Source organism: Berghia stephanieae, chromosome 4, assembly GCF_034508935.2.
Source record: "Berghia stephanieae isolate SIO BIC M18660-M18661 chromosome 4, UCSD_Bste_1.3, whole genome shotgun sequence".
NCBI classification, from domain to species: Eukaryota; Metazoa; Mollusca; class Gastropoda; order Nudibranchia; family Aeolidiidae; genus Berghia; species Berghia stephanieae.
This window is the reverse complement of record NC_088363.1, coordinates 7,551,792-7,569,291: the sequence shown is the minus strand read 5'-3', so window position 1 is coordinate 7,569,291 and position 17,500 is coordinate 7,551,792. Positions and strand designations below refer to the sequence as shown.

General features: G+C 39.2%; 1 protein-coding gene across 1 annotated transcript in view; it reads right to left on the bottom strand.

The window, feature by feature from the left end:
- Window positions 1–10,219, bottom strand: part of LOC144969967 (ATP-dependent translocase ABCB1-like) — a 45,086-nt gene extending 34,867 nt beyond the window's left edge. Inside the window, 5 exon segments of the mRNA XM_078909081.1 lie at window positions 2,208–2,320; window positions 4,666–4,889; window positions 6,882–7,075; window positions 9,621–9,727; window positions 10,201–10,219. Of these exon segments, the coding sequence (XP_078765207.1) occupies window positions 2,208–2,320; window positions 4,666–4,889; window positions 6,882–7,075; window positions 9,621–9,663 (574 nt within the window). The 5' untranslated portion in view covers window positions 9,664–9,727; window positions 10,201–10,219.
- Between the last annotated feature and the right edge of the window lie 7,281 nt (window positions 10,220–17,500).

The window sequence follows — 17,500 nt, the reverse complement described above, 5'->3', positions numbered from 1 at the left end:
ACTATGGATAAATCAAAGGTCAGCATTAGACACGATGCTATAACTATGGATAAATCAAAGGTCAGCATTACACACGATGCTATAAATATAGATAAATCAAAGGTCAGCATTAGACACGATGCTTTAACTATGGATAAATCAAAGGTCCGCATTACACACGATGCTATAACTATGGATAAATCAAAGGTCAGCATTACACACGATGCTATAACTATGGATAAATCAAAGGTCAGCATTAGACACGATGCTATAACTATGGATCAATCAAAGGTCAGTATTAAACACGATGCTATAGCTATGGATAAATCAAAGGTCAGCATTACACACGATGCTATAACTATGGATAAATCAAAGGTCAGCATTAGACACGATGCTATAACTATGGATAAATCAAAGGTCAGCATTACACACGATGCTATAACTATGGATAAATCAAAGGTCAGCATTACACACGATGCTATGACTATGGATAAATCAAAGGTCAGCATTAGACACGATGCTATAACTATGGATAAATCAAAGGTCAGCATTAGACACGATGCTATAACTATGGATAAATCAAAGGTCAGCATTAGACACGATGCTATAACTACGGATAAATCAAAGGTCAGCATTAGACACGATGCTATGACTATGGATAAATCAAAGGTCAGCATTACACACGATGCTATAACTATGGATAAATCAAAGATCAGCATTACACACGATGCACATCTTTTCAGACCTCATTTTACACCAGTGCCTGCTCTCTAATTTCTCACTTTACCTTTGATTTATCCATAGTTATAGCATCGTGTCTAATGCTGAACTTTGATTTATCCATAGTTATAACATCGTGTCTAATGCTGCACACGATGCTATAACTATGGATAAATCAAAGGTCAGCATTACACACGATGCTATAACTATGGATAAATCAAAGGTCAGCATTACACATGATGCTATATATATATGGATAAATCAAAGGTAAAGTGAAAAATTAGGGAGCAGGCACTGGTGTAAGACGAGGTCTGAAAAGATGTGCATCAGACAAAACAGAGAAAAATTTCAGACAGGGCTGATGGTGACATTAAGTAAAAAAAAAAGAGGAAATTTTTAAACATTTGCCGTTTTAAAGCCCCATTTTTACTGCACTAACCCCCAATTTTAGAGCAATTGAGATGATAAGTCACCATTGATACTCTCACCAACTTCCAGATGGTGGGAAAATGCACATATTTCTTCCACCACACATCAAGCCTCTCACTGACAGAATTGTTTATTGGGGGGAAATGTAATTTTATAAAAGGAGGAAATTCCTAGTCTGACTCCAAAATCACGGATTTCCACGGAAAACCATCACAGCTCATCTCATGGCTAATCAGAATGTCTGAGGTTCGATCCCTAGTTCAGACTGGCTGACTTTCTTTTTTGGATGATTTGTTCTTGTATTTTTCTTTCTGCTTTGTCTGTCACTGTTTCAGACACAACTTTTCAGATTATAAAAGATAAAGTTTATGCCCAAATGCAGTGCATCTCAAACTTTTCTGAAAATGTAAATCAAAGGTCATCTATGAAATGTTGGGCCATCATGAAGTACCCATCTTAAAATGTTGATAAACCAGTGGATGTCTTAAAACCGCTGCTCTTCATCTTCATAAGCTGATTTCATTCAAATACAACTAGTTTGTGTAACAATTTGGTTTTTAGTCTTTGAACAAAGTAGTCCATCAGAACCATTGGGCCCATGGAGCCGGAGTTTATCCCAATTTCTATAGCGTGAAATGGACAATAGCAATTGCTTGCTATCCTTTGGAAAGGATGCTACTCTATCGCATAGTACTTTCTACCAGATCTAACGGACCCTGCTACCCATTCACTGCTGGGTGGACAGAGGGGGTCAGAAAAAAATCTCGACTGCACCCGGGATCGATCTTGGTCCCTTTGCGTGTGAAGCGTGTGCTCTACCAACTGAGCTGTCGGGATCCCCAGTCTTTTAATAAATGAATGTAAATTATTATCTGTCATGTGTGTGAAAAAAATGTATAAATAATAGTAAAATTGAACAAGCTTTTGGCAGTTTTCCCCAGCAGCTCCAAGAATCTAATGCTATGATGCATACAAAATACATATATAATATTTTCTTTAAAGAAAAATAAGGCTCGGGGTTGAAATTGTCCAATTGATAAGTTTTTCATATTTAATTATGTGTAAAAGCCACGACTTACTGACAAAGTAGATTGCATAGGTGGTCATTTCGTCCAATATCTTATCCTGTAAACTGACCTCGGCACACGTACGTGTTCCATTGTAGAATGTGTCAATGTCGGGACAGTAGGATCTGGAAATGACCAAGAGAAGTCAATAACAAAAATAGACAACAGAATAAAGAGTTACGGCCTTCTCCATCAGTGCTGATGGTGAGAAAAAAAAAAAGTGATAAAGGGGGAACGTTTTGAACAAATGCCTATAACTATACTATAAGCCTCATTTTCACTGCACTAACCCCGACCTTTAGAGCAATTGAGATGATAAATTATCATATTGATATTCCGGCTAGCATCTGAAGAGATAAACTGTAGCTGCATGTTCCACCAGACATCAAATCTTTCACTACCAATCCATTGATTTCAGGAAAATGTAATTTTCTAAAAGGAGGAAATTCCTCCTTTGACTCCAAAATGGCGGATTTCCACAGATCCGAGGAGAACCATGAGCATTGCTTCATTATACAGAATGTTTGATTGTAAAAACTGTGGGACTACAAAACTTATAGCTTAGTGGCATATTATCACAAATGATGTAAAACACACCAAAGGATGTGCAATCCTTTGAATTTGGACTCGATACTCTGATGTCACGTCGCCCGCAACGGCGGCCATATTGGTTCTAAACAAAGAAAATCGGTACTGTTTATTCTTCACGCTGGCTAGAACTTTTCATCTGTCTTGTGATCAGAATGTGTAAAAGTCAAAACATGATCAGATTTATAATGTTTTTTTCCCTCTGGATACGCTTTTATGCTCATTGGAGAAATATTTCAAAAGGCGTTCGCCATTGTTCCGATAGTTTAGAGCCAGTTACTAAGGTATGCGTCATTACGAGGGAAGTGACGTCACGACTGTTGAAGCGTATTGTGTTTGCTGTTAATGTTAATTTTCCATTGCTAACTCTTTCTAACAATAATTCATAACACCTCAGTAAGTAAAAATATTGCTTTATTCTAATAACGGTAATTTGAGAAAAATTTTGAATATAAAAACAGTAAAAGTAAAAAAAAAAGCTGTCCCATACTGTGAAGGTATTTCCTGAAATCAGTACATATCTCAAATGGCCTTGACTGCATAACAGAACAAAACTTTTTATAATTTCCTACCATTAAATACATTATTTGTTCAACTGTGTTGGGCATTTATTTCACGCAATATCCACTAAATGTGCTCAAAGCACTTTACGAGGGGTCCATAGCCAACAGCAACACTTAATATGTAGGACGAGAAGCGATCTCAGTTTAAAATCCTTCAAATTGGAAACTTTCTAATAAGCCCCCCCCCCCTCCCTCTTGCTCATAGACTGTAGATATCTGAATATATATGTTATGAATTAATTCTGTACAAGTACCAGGTTTGTAGTACAGTCCACTCCGGATAATTGCAACACCTTGGGATAAGCGAAAATATTGCGATTAACCAAAGTTGCAATTAACCGAAGTTCGTTTCCTGTCCACAATTGCATCATTTTACAAATACATGGTAAACTCAAAACAAGTTTTGTGAACATTGTTCTTAGTCCACCTCAGACTGAGCAATTTGATTGAAACAAAAACCATGTAGCAGCCCTGTAAAGATTTTGAAAAGCAAAATCAGCTTTGATACAAGCCGACATCGTATTCACGTTGGATTAACTTTCACTCTTTTGTTCTCAACATTTGTAAGAGTCAAAGAGATTAGCCATGATGAGAGATAATAAGCTCTCACCAAATCCATTGGACTGGACACAAAGAACAGTTGTCAATCTTAAAACAAAAGATATCATCGCTCAGTCTGAAAAGCTGTGCCTGTTTTTGCTTCTATTGGAGTGGTGACATACTACTGTAGCATTAAAACCCTACACACTCTCCATTCTTTAACTTGTCACTTCACCCACGATGAAATGTAATCATGACATTTTGTTCGATTGATTTCTTGAATTTGCCACTTTTTGTGGTCGAACATTTGTTGAGATTAACCGAAGATTGTTGCAATTAATCAGTGACTTTTATATAGAATTAATTCTGTTTCTTGAGGAAATGTTGCGATTAACCGAAAGTTGCAATTAACAGAGTTGCGATTATCCGGAGTGGACTATAATAACACCCAGATCACACAATATTCAAAACTGGAGGTTTTATATAGGGCAATATCAACTTAAGTACTCAAAGCACTTTACAAGAGGTCCCTAGTCAACTGCAACACTCAACATCTGTTTTTGTTTTTTTTTTGTTTTTAGGAATGCATTTATGTTTTCATTGTTTTTTTTGTTGTTGTTGTTGTTGGCTGAAGAAGGGTTTTGAGCACGAAACATTCCGTGTTTGGTATTTTGTTCTTGTTCGGAGCTGTTGCATTCAATTTTGTTTATTACTTTTTACAATCCACAGCTTCTAGCAGCTTATTTAGTATCACCTCAGCAACACAAAGCGTCACTTACTCAAGCCTTCTTATATCTTCCATGATGTAATCCTTAGTAACGTTGACAGATGATAGAAAGCCGGATATGTTATCCAGGAATCTCTCCACCTTTCCTGTGTCAACAAAAAATTCTATCATCTCCCCAAAGATGATCATTAGACTCGGCAACAGAGCTCCATGAGCGATTGCACAAATTGTTCCGACGAACATCAGGAACTTGTCCGTGCAATCTGAGAAACGAAACTGGAAAGAAATATATAATTATATCAGATGATGAGAATAGAGGGAGTTACTAGCAGTTATAATAACATAAATGGTTATAGCATCAACGGTTATAACAACGACAACAATAACAACAGCAGCAACAAGCAAAGACAACAACAAACAACAACAACAATAAAGTTGACAAAAACAATAAGGACTGCAACAATAACGACAATAACAACGACGACGACAACAGCAACAATAACAACAACAATAACAACAATGATGACAACAGCAACAATAACAACAATGATGACAATAGCAACAATAACAACAATGATGACAACAGCAACTATAACAACAAAGATGACAATAGCAACAACAATGATGACAACAGCAACAATAACAACAATGATAACAACAGCAACAATAACAACAATGATGACAATAGCAACAATAACAACAATGATAACAACAGCAACAATAACAACAATGATAACAACAGCAACAATAACAACAATGATGACAATAGCAACAATAACAACAACAATAACAACAATGATGACAACAATGATGACAACAGCAACAATAACAACAAAGGTGACAATAGCAACAATAACAACAACAATAACAACAATGATGACAACAGCAACAATAACAACAATGATGACAACAGCAACAATAACAACAATGATGACAACAGCAACAATAACAACAATGATGACAACAGCAACAATAACAACAACAATGATGACAACAGCAACAATAACAACAATGATGACAACAGCAACAATAACAACAATGATGACAATAGCAACAATAACAACAATGATAACAACAGCAACAATAACAACAACGATGACAATGATGATGACAACAACAACAAATACAACAAGGAAATGATATAAAGGATGAAAATATAATGAAGGTGTAACAATGGAGTAGAAGATTTTTAAAAAGTGGTAACATCTCATTCTAGATATTTATCCTATACATTTATGACAACAGTTTTGAGCCATCTGTAGAAATGGGGGGGGGGGGGGGGGGGTCTCTCGCTAGCTCAGTTGGTAGAGCACTCGCTTCACGCGCAAACGGACCTTGATCGTTCCCGGGTGCAGTCGAGATTTTTTTCTGATCTTCCAGTCCACCCAGCAGTGAATGGGTAGCTGGGTATGTTAGATCTGGCGGAAAGTACTTTGCAATATACAAGCATCCTATCTAAAGGGTAGCAAGAAATTGATATTGTCCGTTTCATGCTATAGAAACCGGGATAAACTCCGGCTCCATGGGCCAAATGGTTCTGAAGGACTACTTTATCTGTATAAATGGACTCCTTCGGGAATTTCAGTAGATATTTCAGTTCACGAATATCAATTTACACAATCTTTAAGAATCATAACATAAATTAAAAAGTATGTCTTGATTGTGTGCACAAATGATTTATAACGGGAACATAAATATCCACCACATGTGTTTAAAAAGGGGCCTTAATCTAATAGCAACATTTAACATATTATAGGACGAGACATGAGGCCTGTAAGGCCCTAATTTCTTTCCACGACAATGATATTACTAGCAAGGTGCTCATTTTACACCTGAGTGCAGAGTAAAGAGCATTTTCCAAGGACTCAGCTTTGCACTGCCAAAAGCGGGACTTGAACCAAAAACGTATCAGTTTGGATTTGAGTGTCAAATCACAAGACCAGACAGCTACACATTTGCCTTTCTTTTTTTTAATCCCTCAAAGCCATTCGGCCCATGGAACAGGAGTTTATCCAGATTTCTATAGGAGTTTATCCAGATTTCTATAGGAGTTTATCCAGATTTCTATAGCGTGAAACGGACAATAGCAATTACTTGCCACCCTTGAATAAGATGGTAGTCTATCGCAAAGTATTTTCTGCCAGTTCTAATAGACCCAGCTATCCAATCACTGCTGGGTGGACAGTGGGGGGGGGGGGGGGGGGGGGGAGAGTCAGACATAAATCTCGTCTGCACTTGGGGCATTATAAACATTACTGAAATTCCTACCACTTCTAAAACTCCAACAAGTTTTGGTTTCTCTTTCTTTTTCTTCTCCTTCTTCTCCCCATCATCTTCGGCGACAATGGTTCCATTTCCGCTTGATCCTGGGCTTCCATTCCTAGGGCTGTTGGCAAACGCTCCATGTTTTGTACTGTCGGGACTCAGGGACAGATGGAATGTCGTCTGGCCGTTTTTTGTCTCTGATCATAAGAGAGGTGTAAAAAAAACAACAAAGTAATAAAGTGTTGATTATTATTCCTTTTCGTTCCCTGTGAAGCTCACTGCGTACTTAAAAAAACAAAAACAACAACAAACAAACAAAAAAAAACAAACAAACACGTATTTGTGTTTTGTTTTAAAGGGTTTTACGGCGCTTGCAACACATTAAGGTCATATCAGCGCCAGTAAAAAGGAAGAAAATGGGATAGTAAAAAGTTCTAGAATTACAATTAAAGCACAAAAGAAAAGGTGAGACAAAGGGGAATTGGTTGAAATAGGGAACAGATGTAGATTCCAAGAGCACACCGTCAAAGTACTTTGAGATCACCTAAAAGTCTTATCCAGACACAAGCACAGGTCCCAACAAAGAGGAATACACTCAAATGTTTACCAATCATATAATATAATGTGTAAACTAAACATAATACAATGCATAACAGAGAGATGATTTACAAGGAAAAAATACCATCTCCCAAAACTATAACTATACATTCGACTGTTTTCCTCCCAGCCAAGGACTCCGGCAAGGATCAGGATAAAACTAAGTAATCTCATTCCAAGACAATGACGATAGGAAACAATTGGAAAACGGGTATGGGGTGATAGAAGACACATTATGTACCTCCCTGCCTACTATGGGAGGTCAGGATACCCACCCAGAAACACGTATTTAAAATTTTGACCAGAAAACTCATCCTTTTATTCTTTTCAGTACTCTAGTGTATCAACTAAAAAGAAAAAAAAAAGGGTTGGGGGGTTGCACTCTGGCCAATAGATATAACATAAACTAAACATGTACACATTGGTTACTTTACACACATAAACACACACACACACACACACACACAAACCTAAAGAGAGAGAGAGAGAGAGAGAGAGAGAGAGAGAGAGAGGGAGAGAGAGAGAGAGAGAGAGAGAGAGAGAGAGAGAGAGAGAGAGAGAGAGAGAGAGAGAGAGAGAGAACTTACAAAAAGACAAAAGACCAGTCAAGAACGTTGTAAAGATACGATCTTTTTTCTGTCAATTATAGGTCACGTTGATCTTGGTGTGCATTCAGCATGGTTCAATGATATCCATAGATGACACACACACACGCACACAAACAAACAAACACACACACAGACATAAAGAGAGAGCGAGAGAGATAGATAGATAGATAGATAGATAGATAGATAGATAGATAGATAGATTAGAGAGAGAGAGATAGAGAGAGATAGATATATTAGAGAGAGAGAGAGAGATAGAGAGAGAGAGAGAGAGAGAGAGAGAGAGAGAGAGAGAGAGAGAGAGAGAGAGAGAGAACTTACAAAAAGACAAAAGACCATTCAAGAACGTTGTTAAGATACGATCTTTTCTCTGTCAATTATAGGTCACGTTGATCTTTGTGTTATCTATATAGAAAAAACACATATACATACACATACACATAAATACAAAAAAAAAACCCCAAAAACACATACAAACACAAATAGCATAGACTATAGATGGCAACACACAACATACGAACACACACACACACACACACACACACAAACACTATAGATGACACTCAAGCACACAATACATACACATATTTACACAATATATAGACCCCTCTATCCAGTGACATCTAGGGTATATGAAGACCTTGACTGGCCTCTATCTCATGATAAAAGATATATATATATATATATATATATTATATATATATATATTATATATATATATATATATTATGCAGATGACGTCACTCAGGCCTTTGTTATTGTTTTTGCCATCCGCGTTTGTGAGTTGTTCTCACTAAACTGTATTAACCAGACTATAAAAGTTCATGGTTACACAGAGTTTTTGTGTTGGTCCGTTATACTTCCGGATGGCAATGTTGTGAACTCCTTGGCCAAGCGCATTCTATCTATATAGATAAAACACATATACATACACACACATATAAATACAAAAACAAAAACAAAAAACATACAAACACAAATAGCATAGACTATAGATAGAATGCGCTTGGTCAAGGAGTTCACAACATTGCCATCCGGAAGTATAACGGACCAACACACAAACTCTGTGTAACCAAGAACTTTTATAGTCTTGTTAATACAGTTTAGTGAGAACAACTCACAAACGCGGATGGCAAAAACAATAACAAAGGCCTGAGTGACGTCATCTGCATACTATCTATAGATGGCAACACACAACATACGAACACACACACACACACACATACAAACACAATAGATGACACTCAAGCACACAATACATACACATATACACACAATATATAGACCCCTCTATCTCATGATATATAAGATTTATATATACATGTCACACACACACACACACAAACACACACACAACACACATGCGCGCGCGCTTAAAAATTGGACAACGTACGCTACCACTATCATCAACGAGTCATTGCTATCATTATCCTTGACAAATTTAACAGTGACAAAAACTCCCATCTATTCCACGCATCAACCAACTCTTGATTAACTGTCGACTGCAATCTACATTAATAACCCCCCCCCCCCCCCTTACCTTGTGAGCTTTCGTAGAAATAGTTGTTGCTATTATCACTCATGGTAAGGCTGACATCCTTCTCCACACACGAATATAAATTCTATGATAAATGTTCACCAATGGATCTCCAAAAAAAAAGGATAATAAATATTTCAGTATCTTAACAGGTTACTGTAATGTGTGATGTAAGATAATTTCTTCTTTCTTTTTAACCGCAAGGCTACACACACTAACTATATATATACATGTCATGTATGAAATATATGCACGGGAGACGCTCCAGTGGTCATTGAAAATTATAGTGAGGAAGAGTCAAAGAAAGAGAGAGAGAGGCATTCGACACGGGTAGCAAGCAAGGAAGGGGGAGAGTTGAAAGAGAGAGAGAGAGGCGGAGGAGACGGGGAGATTGATTAACCAGAGCCTCGTGACCAAGGGAATGGTGTGAGATGACGTAGCTAATGTTATTTCACTGAAGTGAGTCTGTAGTGAAGGAAATATAATATAGTAATATAGACTATATAATGCACACACATTGACGTGAATGGAAATTGTAGGTACCCCGAGTATACTCGATGCCACATTATTGGCCATGACTTACCACAGATTAGTGAGGGCTCCTCTACGCTCCTAGTCTGTGTGACTAACTCTCACGAGTAAACGGGTCTGCCTCCTATTCGATATTGATTCTTATATTATGCGTTTACTTAAAATACTCATTGTATCAGCTCGCCAGGTGAAACATGCCAACATACAAAGCCATGTTTAACCCATTCATATCTATGGTTTAACTTTGTAAATGTTGCTGCTCGAAGCTCGAAAAAATAAATAATAATGTGAAATTGATTGTAAGCTTCAATTTAATTACAAAAACAGATCAAATGAACGTTTCGGGCCTCCCCTTTATCAACAAAACAGAATGAATGAAACACCACAGATGAATGAAATAATGGGGTAGTGGCGTAGTTGAACCAATTAGTGAATTGAACACAATCTCTTGACGTCAGCATGGCTTAGGCTTACATTTAAAAAAATCTTCTATCCCTATATGGAAACATCGAGGAGAGACATTGGGGAACCTTAATTAATCCAGTAAGCGCATTCATTATATAACTTTGAAAATGCGCCATACAAGTGTCAGTATCATCATTATTAACCTACTATTATCATCATCATCATCATCATCATTAATTATCATTATTATTATTATTATTATTATTATTATTATTATTATTATTATTATTATTATTATTATTATTCTGTCAGAGCTCGTTCAAGGTGATGATGGGCGTGGTGTGTATTCACATTTCGGTTGGTGTTTACGTGCACTGGGGATGGGGGGGGGGGGGGGGGGGGCACTGCTGCCAGTGGGAGCGATCTATATTCATGTTTTCGTCCAACCAGGTCATCAATCATATGATTTGTTGCTGTCCAACGATTGGATATATCTTAAAAAATGTAAACACGCTGCTTTGTTTATAAAATTTGTAAACACACCCATGTGTCAGGCTGAATAAAACGACCAATCGTGATGTTAGATATTTAAAAAGCTGTGAACACTTTTCACTATGTGGGTCACTTTGAGCACATTTTGCAATGTGACCAATGACCTCGAGCACATGGAAAGTTAATATAGATCATGCCCATTGTTGCAACTGTCGTTTGGTGAGCTCTTAATGAGCGAAAAGAACACGGCGGTCTTGTGTCTTGTGCTTTTGTTGTTACTCTGGCCATCCCGAACAATGCCAATGGTTTGTACGATGTACTAGCCTGGATAGTAACAAAAAATAAAGTTATTATCTTCATAAGTGTCTGCTCCTCTCACTGTTCTGAATACTCTTCAATAGTCGTAACGTCACTTCCTTCCAAATGACGCATGATAAGTAAGAAACACTGGCTCTAAACTATCGGAACAATGGCGGACGCCCGTATGAAATATTTCTCCGGCGGGCATAAAAGCGTATCCAGAGGGGAAAAAACCCCATAAATTTGATAATGTTTTGACTTTTACACATTCTAATCACAAGGCATATGAAAAGTTCTAGCCAGCATGAAGAATAAAAAGTAATGGTTTTCTTTGTTTAGAACCAAGATGGCCGCCGTTGCCGGGCGGCGTGACATCAGACTACTGAATCCAATTAACATGGATAATTTAATGCACGTGTGGCCCATTTAATGGTTTAATGACATGCCTGCATCAACAAGCCCAAGGGCGATATTTTGTCAGTCGTTTGTTAAAACAGGCATCGCTTATTGTTACTCAAATGCAATTCATGGAAATGAAAAGACAAGCTTGGACGTGGTCAAAACGGTACACGGGTTGTGTGAAGAAAAACACATGAGTTGATTTGGTCAGCTCACCCATGTGTTCTTGAAAAAAACACGTGATTTATTTATTTATTTTTTTTTCATTAAGGATACATTGGCCAATCTATGCCAATAGAATGAAGATGACGTCACTCGGGTTATTGCATTTTGCCATCCACGTTTATGAGTAATTCTCACTAAACTGTATTAACCAGACCAAAAACGTTCAAGGTTACACATAGTTTGTGTGTTGTTCCGTTATACATATTTCCGAATGGCAATTTTGTGAGCTTGTGAGCGAAGCACATAATATCTATATATAGATAGTTCGAAGATGACGTCACTCCGGTCTTTGTTATTGTTATTCGCCGGGGAAATATTTTATACGGGCGTCCGCCATTGTTCCGATAGTTTACAGCCAGTGTTACTAAGTTACCATGCGTCATTAGGAAGGAAGTGACGTTACGACTGTTGAAGAGTATTGTGACGTTGGATATTTTCAAACTGTGAATACTTTTCACTGTGGGTCATTTTGAGCACACTTTGCAATGTGACCAATATGACCTCGAGCACACGGAAATGTAATATATAAATCATCCCCATTGTCTACAACTCGGGAGTCACCTGGGCCTGAAGTCTCGGGGTTAAGACCTTTGACACATAAGTCATTTTGTTTAATAGAATTTAAAAAAATTTTTTTGATGACCTGGGCTAAACGTTTTCTGACGATCTTGAACAAAAGCAAACAGGTGTTTTGTCACTATAAGGCAGCACTGCTGTGAGGGGAATGAACCTGTACGGGCATTTACATGAATCTATTCATCCAGTATAGATAGTTCGAAGATGACGTCACTCACGCCTTTGTTGTTATATTTTGCCATCCGCGTTTGTGAGTTATTCTCACTGAACTCACTTTAAACTTTCATGGTTACACACAGTTTTGTGTGTAGGTCTGTTATACTTCCGGATGGCAATGTTTTGAGCTTCTTAGCCTAGCGCATACTATCTATAGATAGTTGAAAGATGACGTCACTCAGGTCTTTGTTATTGTTTTTTGCCATCCGCGTTTATGAGTAATGCTCACTGAACTGTATTAACCTGACTATAAACGTTCATGAATACACACAGTTTTGTGTGTTGGTCCGTTATACTTCCGGATGGCAATGTTATGAGCTTCTTAGCCAAGCGCATACTATCTATAGATCGTATGCACTTGGCTAAGAAGTTCACAACAGTGCCATCCGGAAGTATAACGGACCTACACACAAAATTGTGTGTAACCTTGAACTTTTATAGTCTGGTTAATACAGTTTAGTGAGAATCACTCACAAACGCGGATGGCAAAATACAACAACAAAGGCTTGAGTGACGTCATCTTCATTCTATCTATACATAATCACGTGACTGTGCATGGCTATAACGGAAACATCCCACAATTCAGCGGCATCGACTGGAGATCGAACTTCAGACCTCATGACAAACTCATGCCAGATAAAGTAAACAACATTTTTTTAAAATGCTTTTATATAGCGCAATATCCACCAAACGTGCTCAAATCGCTTTACAAGGGGACCCTGACCAACAGTAACACGTAACATGTTGTACGGAACATGACGCCTGTTTGGCTATGATATTGATTTTTTTTTTTTCGACAGAGACAACGACGGTAACGTCCAGATACTCATTTTCAACCTGAGTACGGTGAGAGAATGTGAGTAAAGACTCTTTTCCAAAGACTCGACTATGCGCCGAGCGAGGCTCGAACCCAGGACCTTCCGATCCGAAAGCGAGTGTCCTACCACAAGACCACGTCGCAGCATGAGAGTAGTAAAAATGATTAGATAGAATTAATTTCTAGAATTAATATTACTTTAAAAAAAAAATTTTTTTTTTTCGTTTGTTTTGTTTTTATATGGGACAGCGTGGTTTAGCGTTACAGTCTTTTCTTCGTACCCAAAAGGTACCGAGTTCGATGACCCCTCGCTGCGCTGTGTGGCCTTTTAAAAGTCCTCGTCAAAAAGGGAACACATTCGATTGTAGTTTACAGTTTACAGCACACGTGTACCCAATAATGAAAACACAGACGGCGAAGTCTCAAACCAAACCAAACCAAACTATCATTGTGACAAGGACAATACCCTGCAGGGCAAGTGTGCTCAACACAATCTTTGTTGATGGAGAACGATCAAATTATAACAGTTTGCATAGTTAAGTATTTAAAGCATAGCACAATCTTTAAAATCATCACATTCTTAAAACACCCGCGATGTAGACCTCCATTACAATGCTATGTAAATTGTATAATTGAACGCATTTTTTTCACTTCGTCATTCGTCATAGGAAACACACATTCGTCATTTGTCATAGGAAACACACATTTTGTTTCGATCCAACGACCGTGACCTGACTGTCTTGTGATCTCAATGAGGAATGTCTATTTTTAGAATGAGGGGAAAATCAATTCTTGCTACAAATCACATGATTCGTGATACCAGAGCACCACCGCATCTTGTCAGGTGGTGATGACTATGATCGACAATAATGACGATGATGATGACGGTGACTTCTTCTTCTTCTTCTTCTTCTTCTTCTTCTTCTTCTTCTTCTTCTTCTTCTTCTTCTTCTTCTTCTTCTTCTCCTCCTCCTCCTCCTCCTCCTCCTCCTCCTCCTCCTTCTTCTTCTTCTTCTTCTTCTTCTTCTTCTTCTTCTTCTTCTTCTTCTTCTTCTTCTTGCACTACCACCACCACCACCACCACTACTACTACTACTACTACTACTACTACTACTACTACTACTACTACTACTACTACTACTACTACTACTACTACTACTACTACTACCACTAAAAAAATTGACATGACACGGATTCCAAGTTTATTAATATTTCTTAATCAACTGGACACAACTCTACCTCAAAATACTTTCCGCCGTTACTAAAAATATCCAGCTACTCATTCACAAATGTGACAGAAATGGGAAAAGGGAGGCAGGGGATTGGGGGGGGGGGGGGGGGGGGGGGGGTGGGGGGACACCAAACAAAACAAAAAAAAAAAAGACACTGTACGTTTGCTTGAGAAGAGGTGGCTGACCCATCAGGAGTGAGGAAAAACTGAGAATAACGAATGGCTTGACCCAGGGTCGCGGGTATGGAGGACACTTCATTGGGGTTATTTGCTTTTTTCGTCTTGTGTCAACACGACATTGTTTGGTGGAGTGAGAGAGTGAGGGAGACCGGGGTATGCCCGTCCACGGGTCAATATAATGTATGTTTAATATCATCATCATCATATCTTGTCGCGCCAGTGAGTCAGCCAGTCCCGGGCAGTCTGGTTGCATTCCCTCAGGTCAGCATTGGTGCAGTGAGGTCCCAGCGAGCATTCGGACAGGATGTGGTCCATGGTCTGTCTGGGGTGACCGCATGGGCATTCAGTGCCCGGTGAGATTTTCCATTTAAAGAGGTTGGTGGCGGTGTTTCCCACCTTTGCTCTAGCTCTGTTCAACGCCACCCATTCTTTACTCTTGAGGTCTGTGCCTGCTGGGAGCTTTTCTGTTGGGGGCTGGAGGGCATCGTTTGCTGTCTTGTCCCATTCTACCCATTTGTCCAAGCGGAAGAATGCTGAGTGGTCTGGGTGAAGGCTCTCTACTGTGAGGAAGCTTTTTCTTGATTTGAGCCTGCTTTTGGGGCAATTGTGGTCATGAAGGGGGTGTCTCTGGTCCATTTCCTGTTTGTATTTTTGTATTTGGGCATGGGTTTCCCTCCGGATGTGTGGTGGGGCTATTCCTGCTGCACGGTAGACCAGTGGTAATGGTGTTGCTCTCAGCTGGCCCGTTATGATCCGGCAGGCGTTGTTGAGCTCGGGGTCTAGCTTGGAGGCATGGCATGATCGGGCCCATACAGCTGAGCAGTACTCCGCAGTTGAGTAGCTGAGGGCCAATGCTGTGGTCCTTAGAGTTTTAGGGTCAGTTCCCCAGTTCATGTTTGCCAGCTTTCCAAGGAGGGCATTACGCGTGGACACTTTTGCCTTGGTCTTTCTCACGTGTTCTCTGAAGGACAGAGTTCGATCAAGCGTCACTCCGAGGTACACTGGGTGGTAGTTGTACTCTAATGTCTGGCCATTCCACTTGATGTTAAGTTTTTTGTGGGCTTGGTGGTTATTGAGGTGAAATGCACACACTTGTGTTTTCCTGGGTTGGCGTTCAGCGAGTTTTTAGTGTAGTACTTTGTAAGGGTGTCTAGGGCATTTGTCAGTCTGCTCTCGATTGGTTGGAAGGACACATCCTGTGTTGCGAGGCATAGGTCATCAGCATATATGAATCGGCGGATATTTGGGAACTCAGGCTGATCATTTGTATATATGTTGAAAAGTGTTGGAGCCAGCACTGATCCTTGGGGAAGACCATTCTTCTGGGTGCGCCACCTGCTCTTCCGGCCATCCATTTCAACAAAGAAGCGCCTGTTTTCGAGAAGTGACTGGATAATATTTACAATTTTCTTATTCTTTATCATTTTAGCCACTTTGAGGAGTAGGATCTTGTGATTCACTGTGTCATAGGCTGCAGTGAGGTCGACGAAGACTGTGCCAGTAACCTGTTTTGTCTCAAACCCATCTTCTATGAATTGTGTAAGGTTAAGAAGTTGACCACATGTTGACCGTCCTGGTCGGAATCCAGCCTGGTCTGGAGACAGTTGTTCGTCTAGACTGGGTGACATGCGGGACATAACCATTCGCTCAAATAGCTTGTATGCGATGCACAGGAGGGAGATCGGGCGATAGCTTTTCTTGGATTTTGGATCTTTCCCCTGTTTCAGTAGGGCGACTACTCTTGCTTTCCTCCATGCACTTGGCAGCCTGTTTGTCCTTGCGCATACATTGAAGAGGTCCAATAGCCAGGATAGGGTTCTCGGGCCAAAGTGTTGAATCATCTCAGTTGTGATTCCATCCAGTCCAGATGCTTTTCCTGCCTTCAGATGGGACAAGGCCTCTAGTAGCTCCTCCAGGGTAAAAGAGTCAAGATGATCTTCACTATCCTTGAGGGCTTTGTCCATTTCACGTTTCAGGGCTTTTAGTTGGCCTCGTGCTTTCTTGGCTGGTTTCCCATTAAGTAGAAGCTGATGTGCTACTTGGTCAGGTGTTACTGCAGCCACTCTTGTCTGGGTATTTTTGTCATTATTCAGTTTTGAAATTGTAGTCCAGGCCTTTTTGCTGTTTAGGGTCATATTGGTGGAGGTTATTAATTCCTTCCATCTTTCTGATCTTTCATCGGCTATCATTGATGTGAGTTCTTCACCCAGTTCTAGGGTTTCTTCGCTGAAAGGATCCACCTTGTATGATTCAATGTATCTTTCATATAGTTTCTTGCTTTCATCTTGGAGACATGGAATATAACTTTTTCGGCATCCTCTGGGGATGTTTTTCTTTGCAACTTTCCATATGAGTGTTCTAAAGTCGTCGTATCTCTGTGGGTCACTTTTTATATTGGTGATCTCATTGTCTAAATCTTTAGTAAAGTTTTCCCAATTTGCTTTTCTAAAATTGAATCGTGGTATCGCATTTGATTCGAGGGCTTTAACAGCTGGTTTGATGCTGATGGTA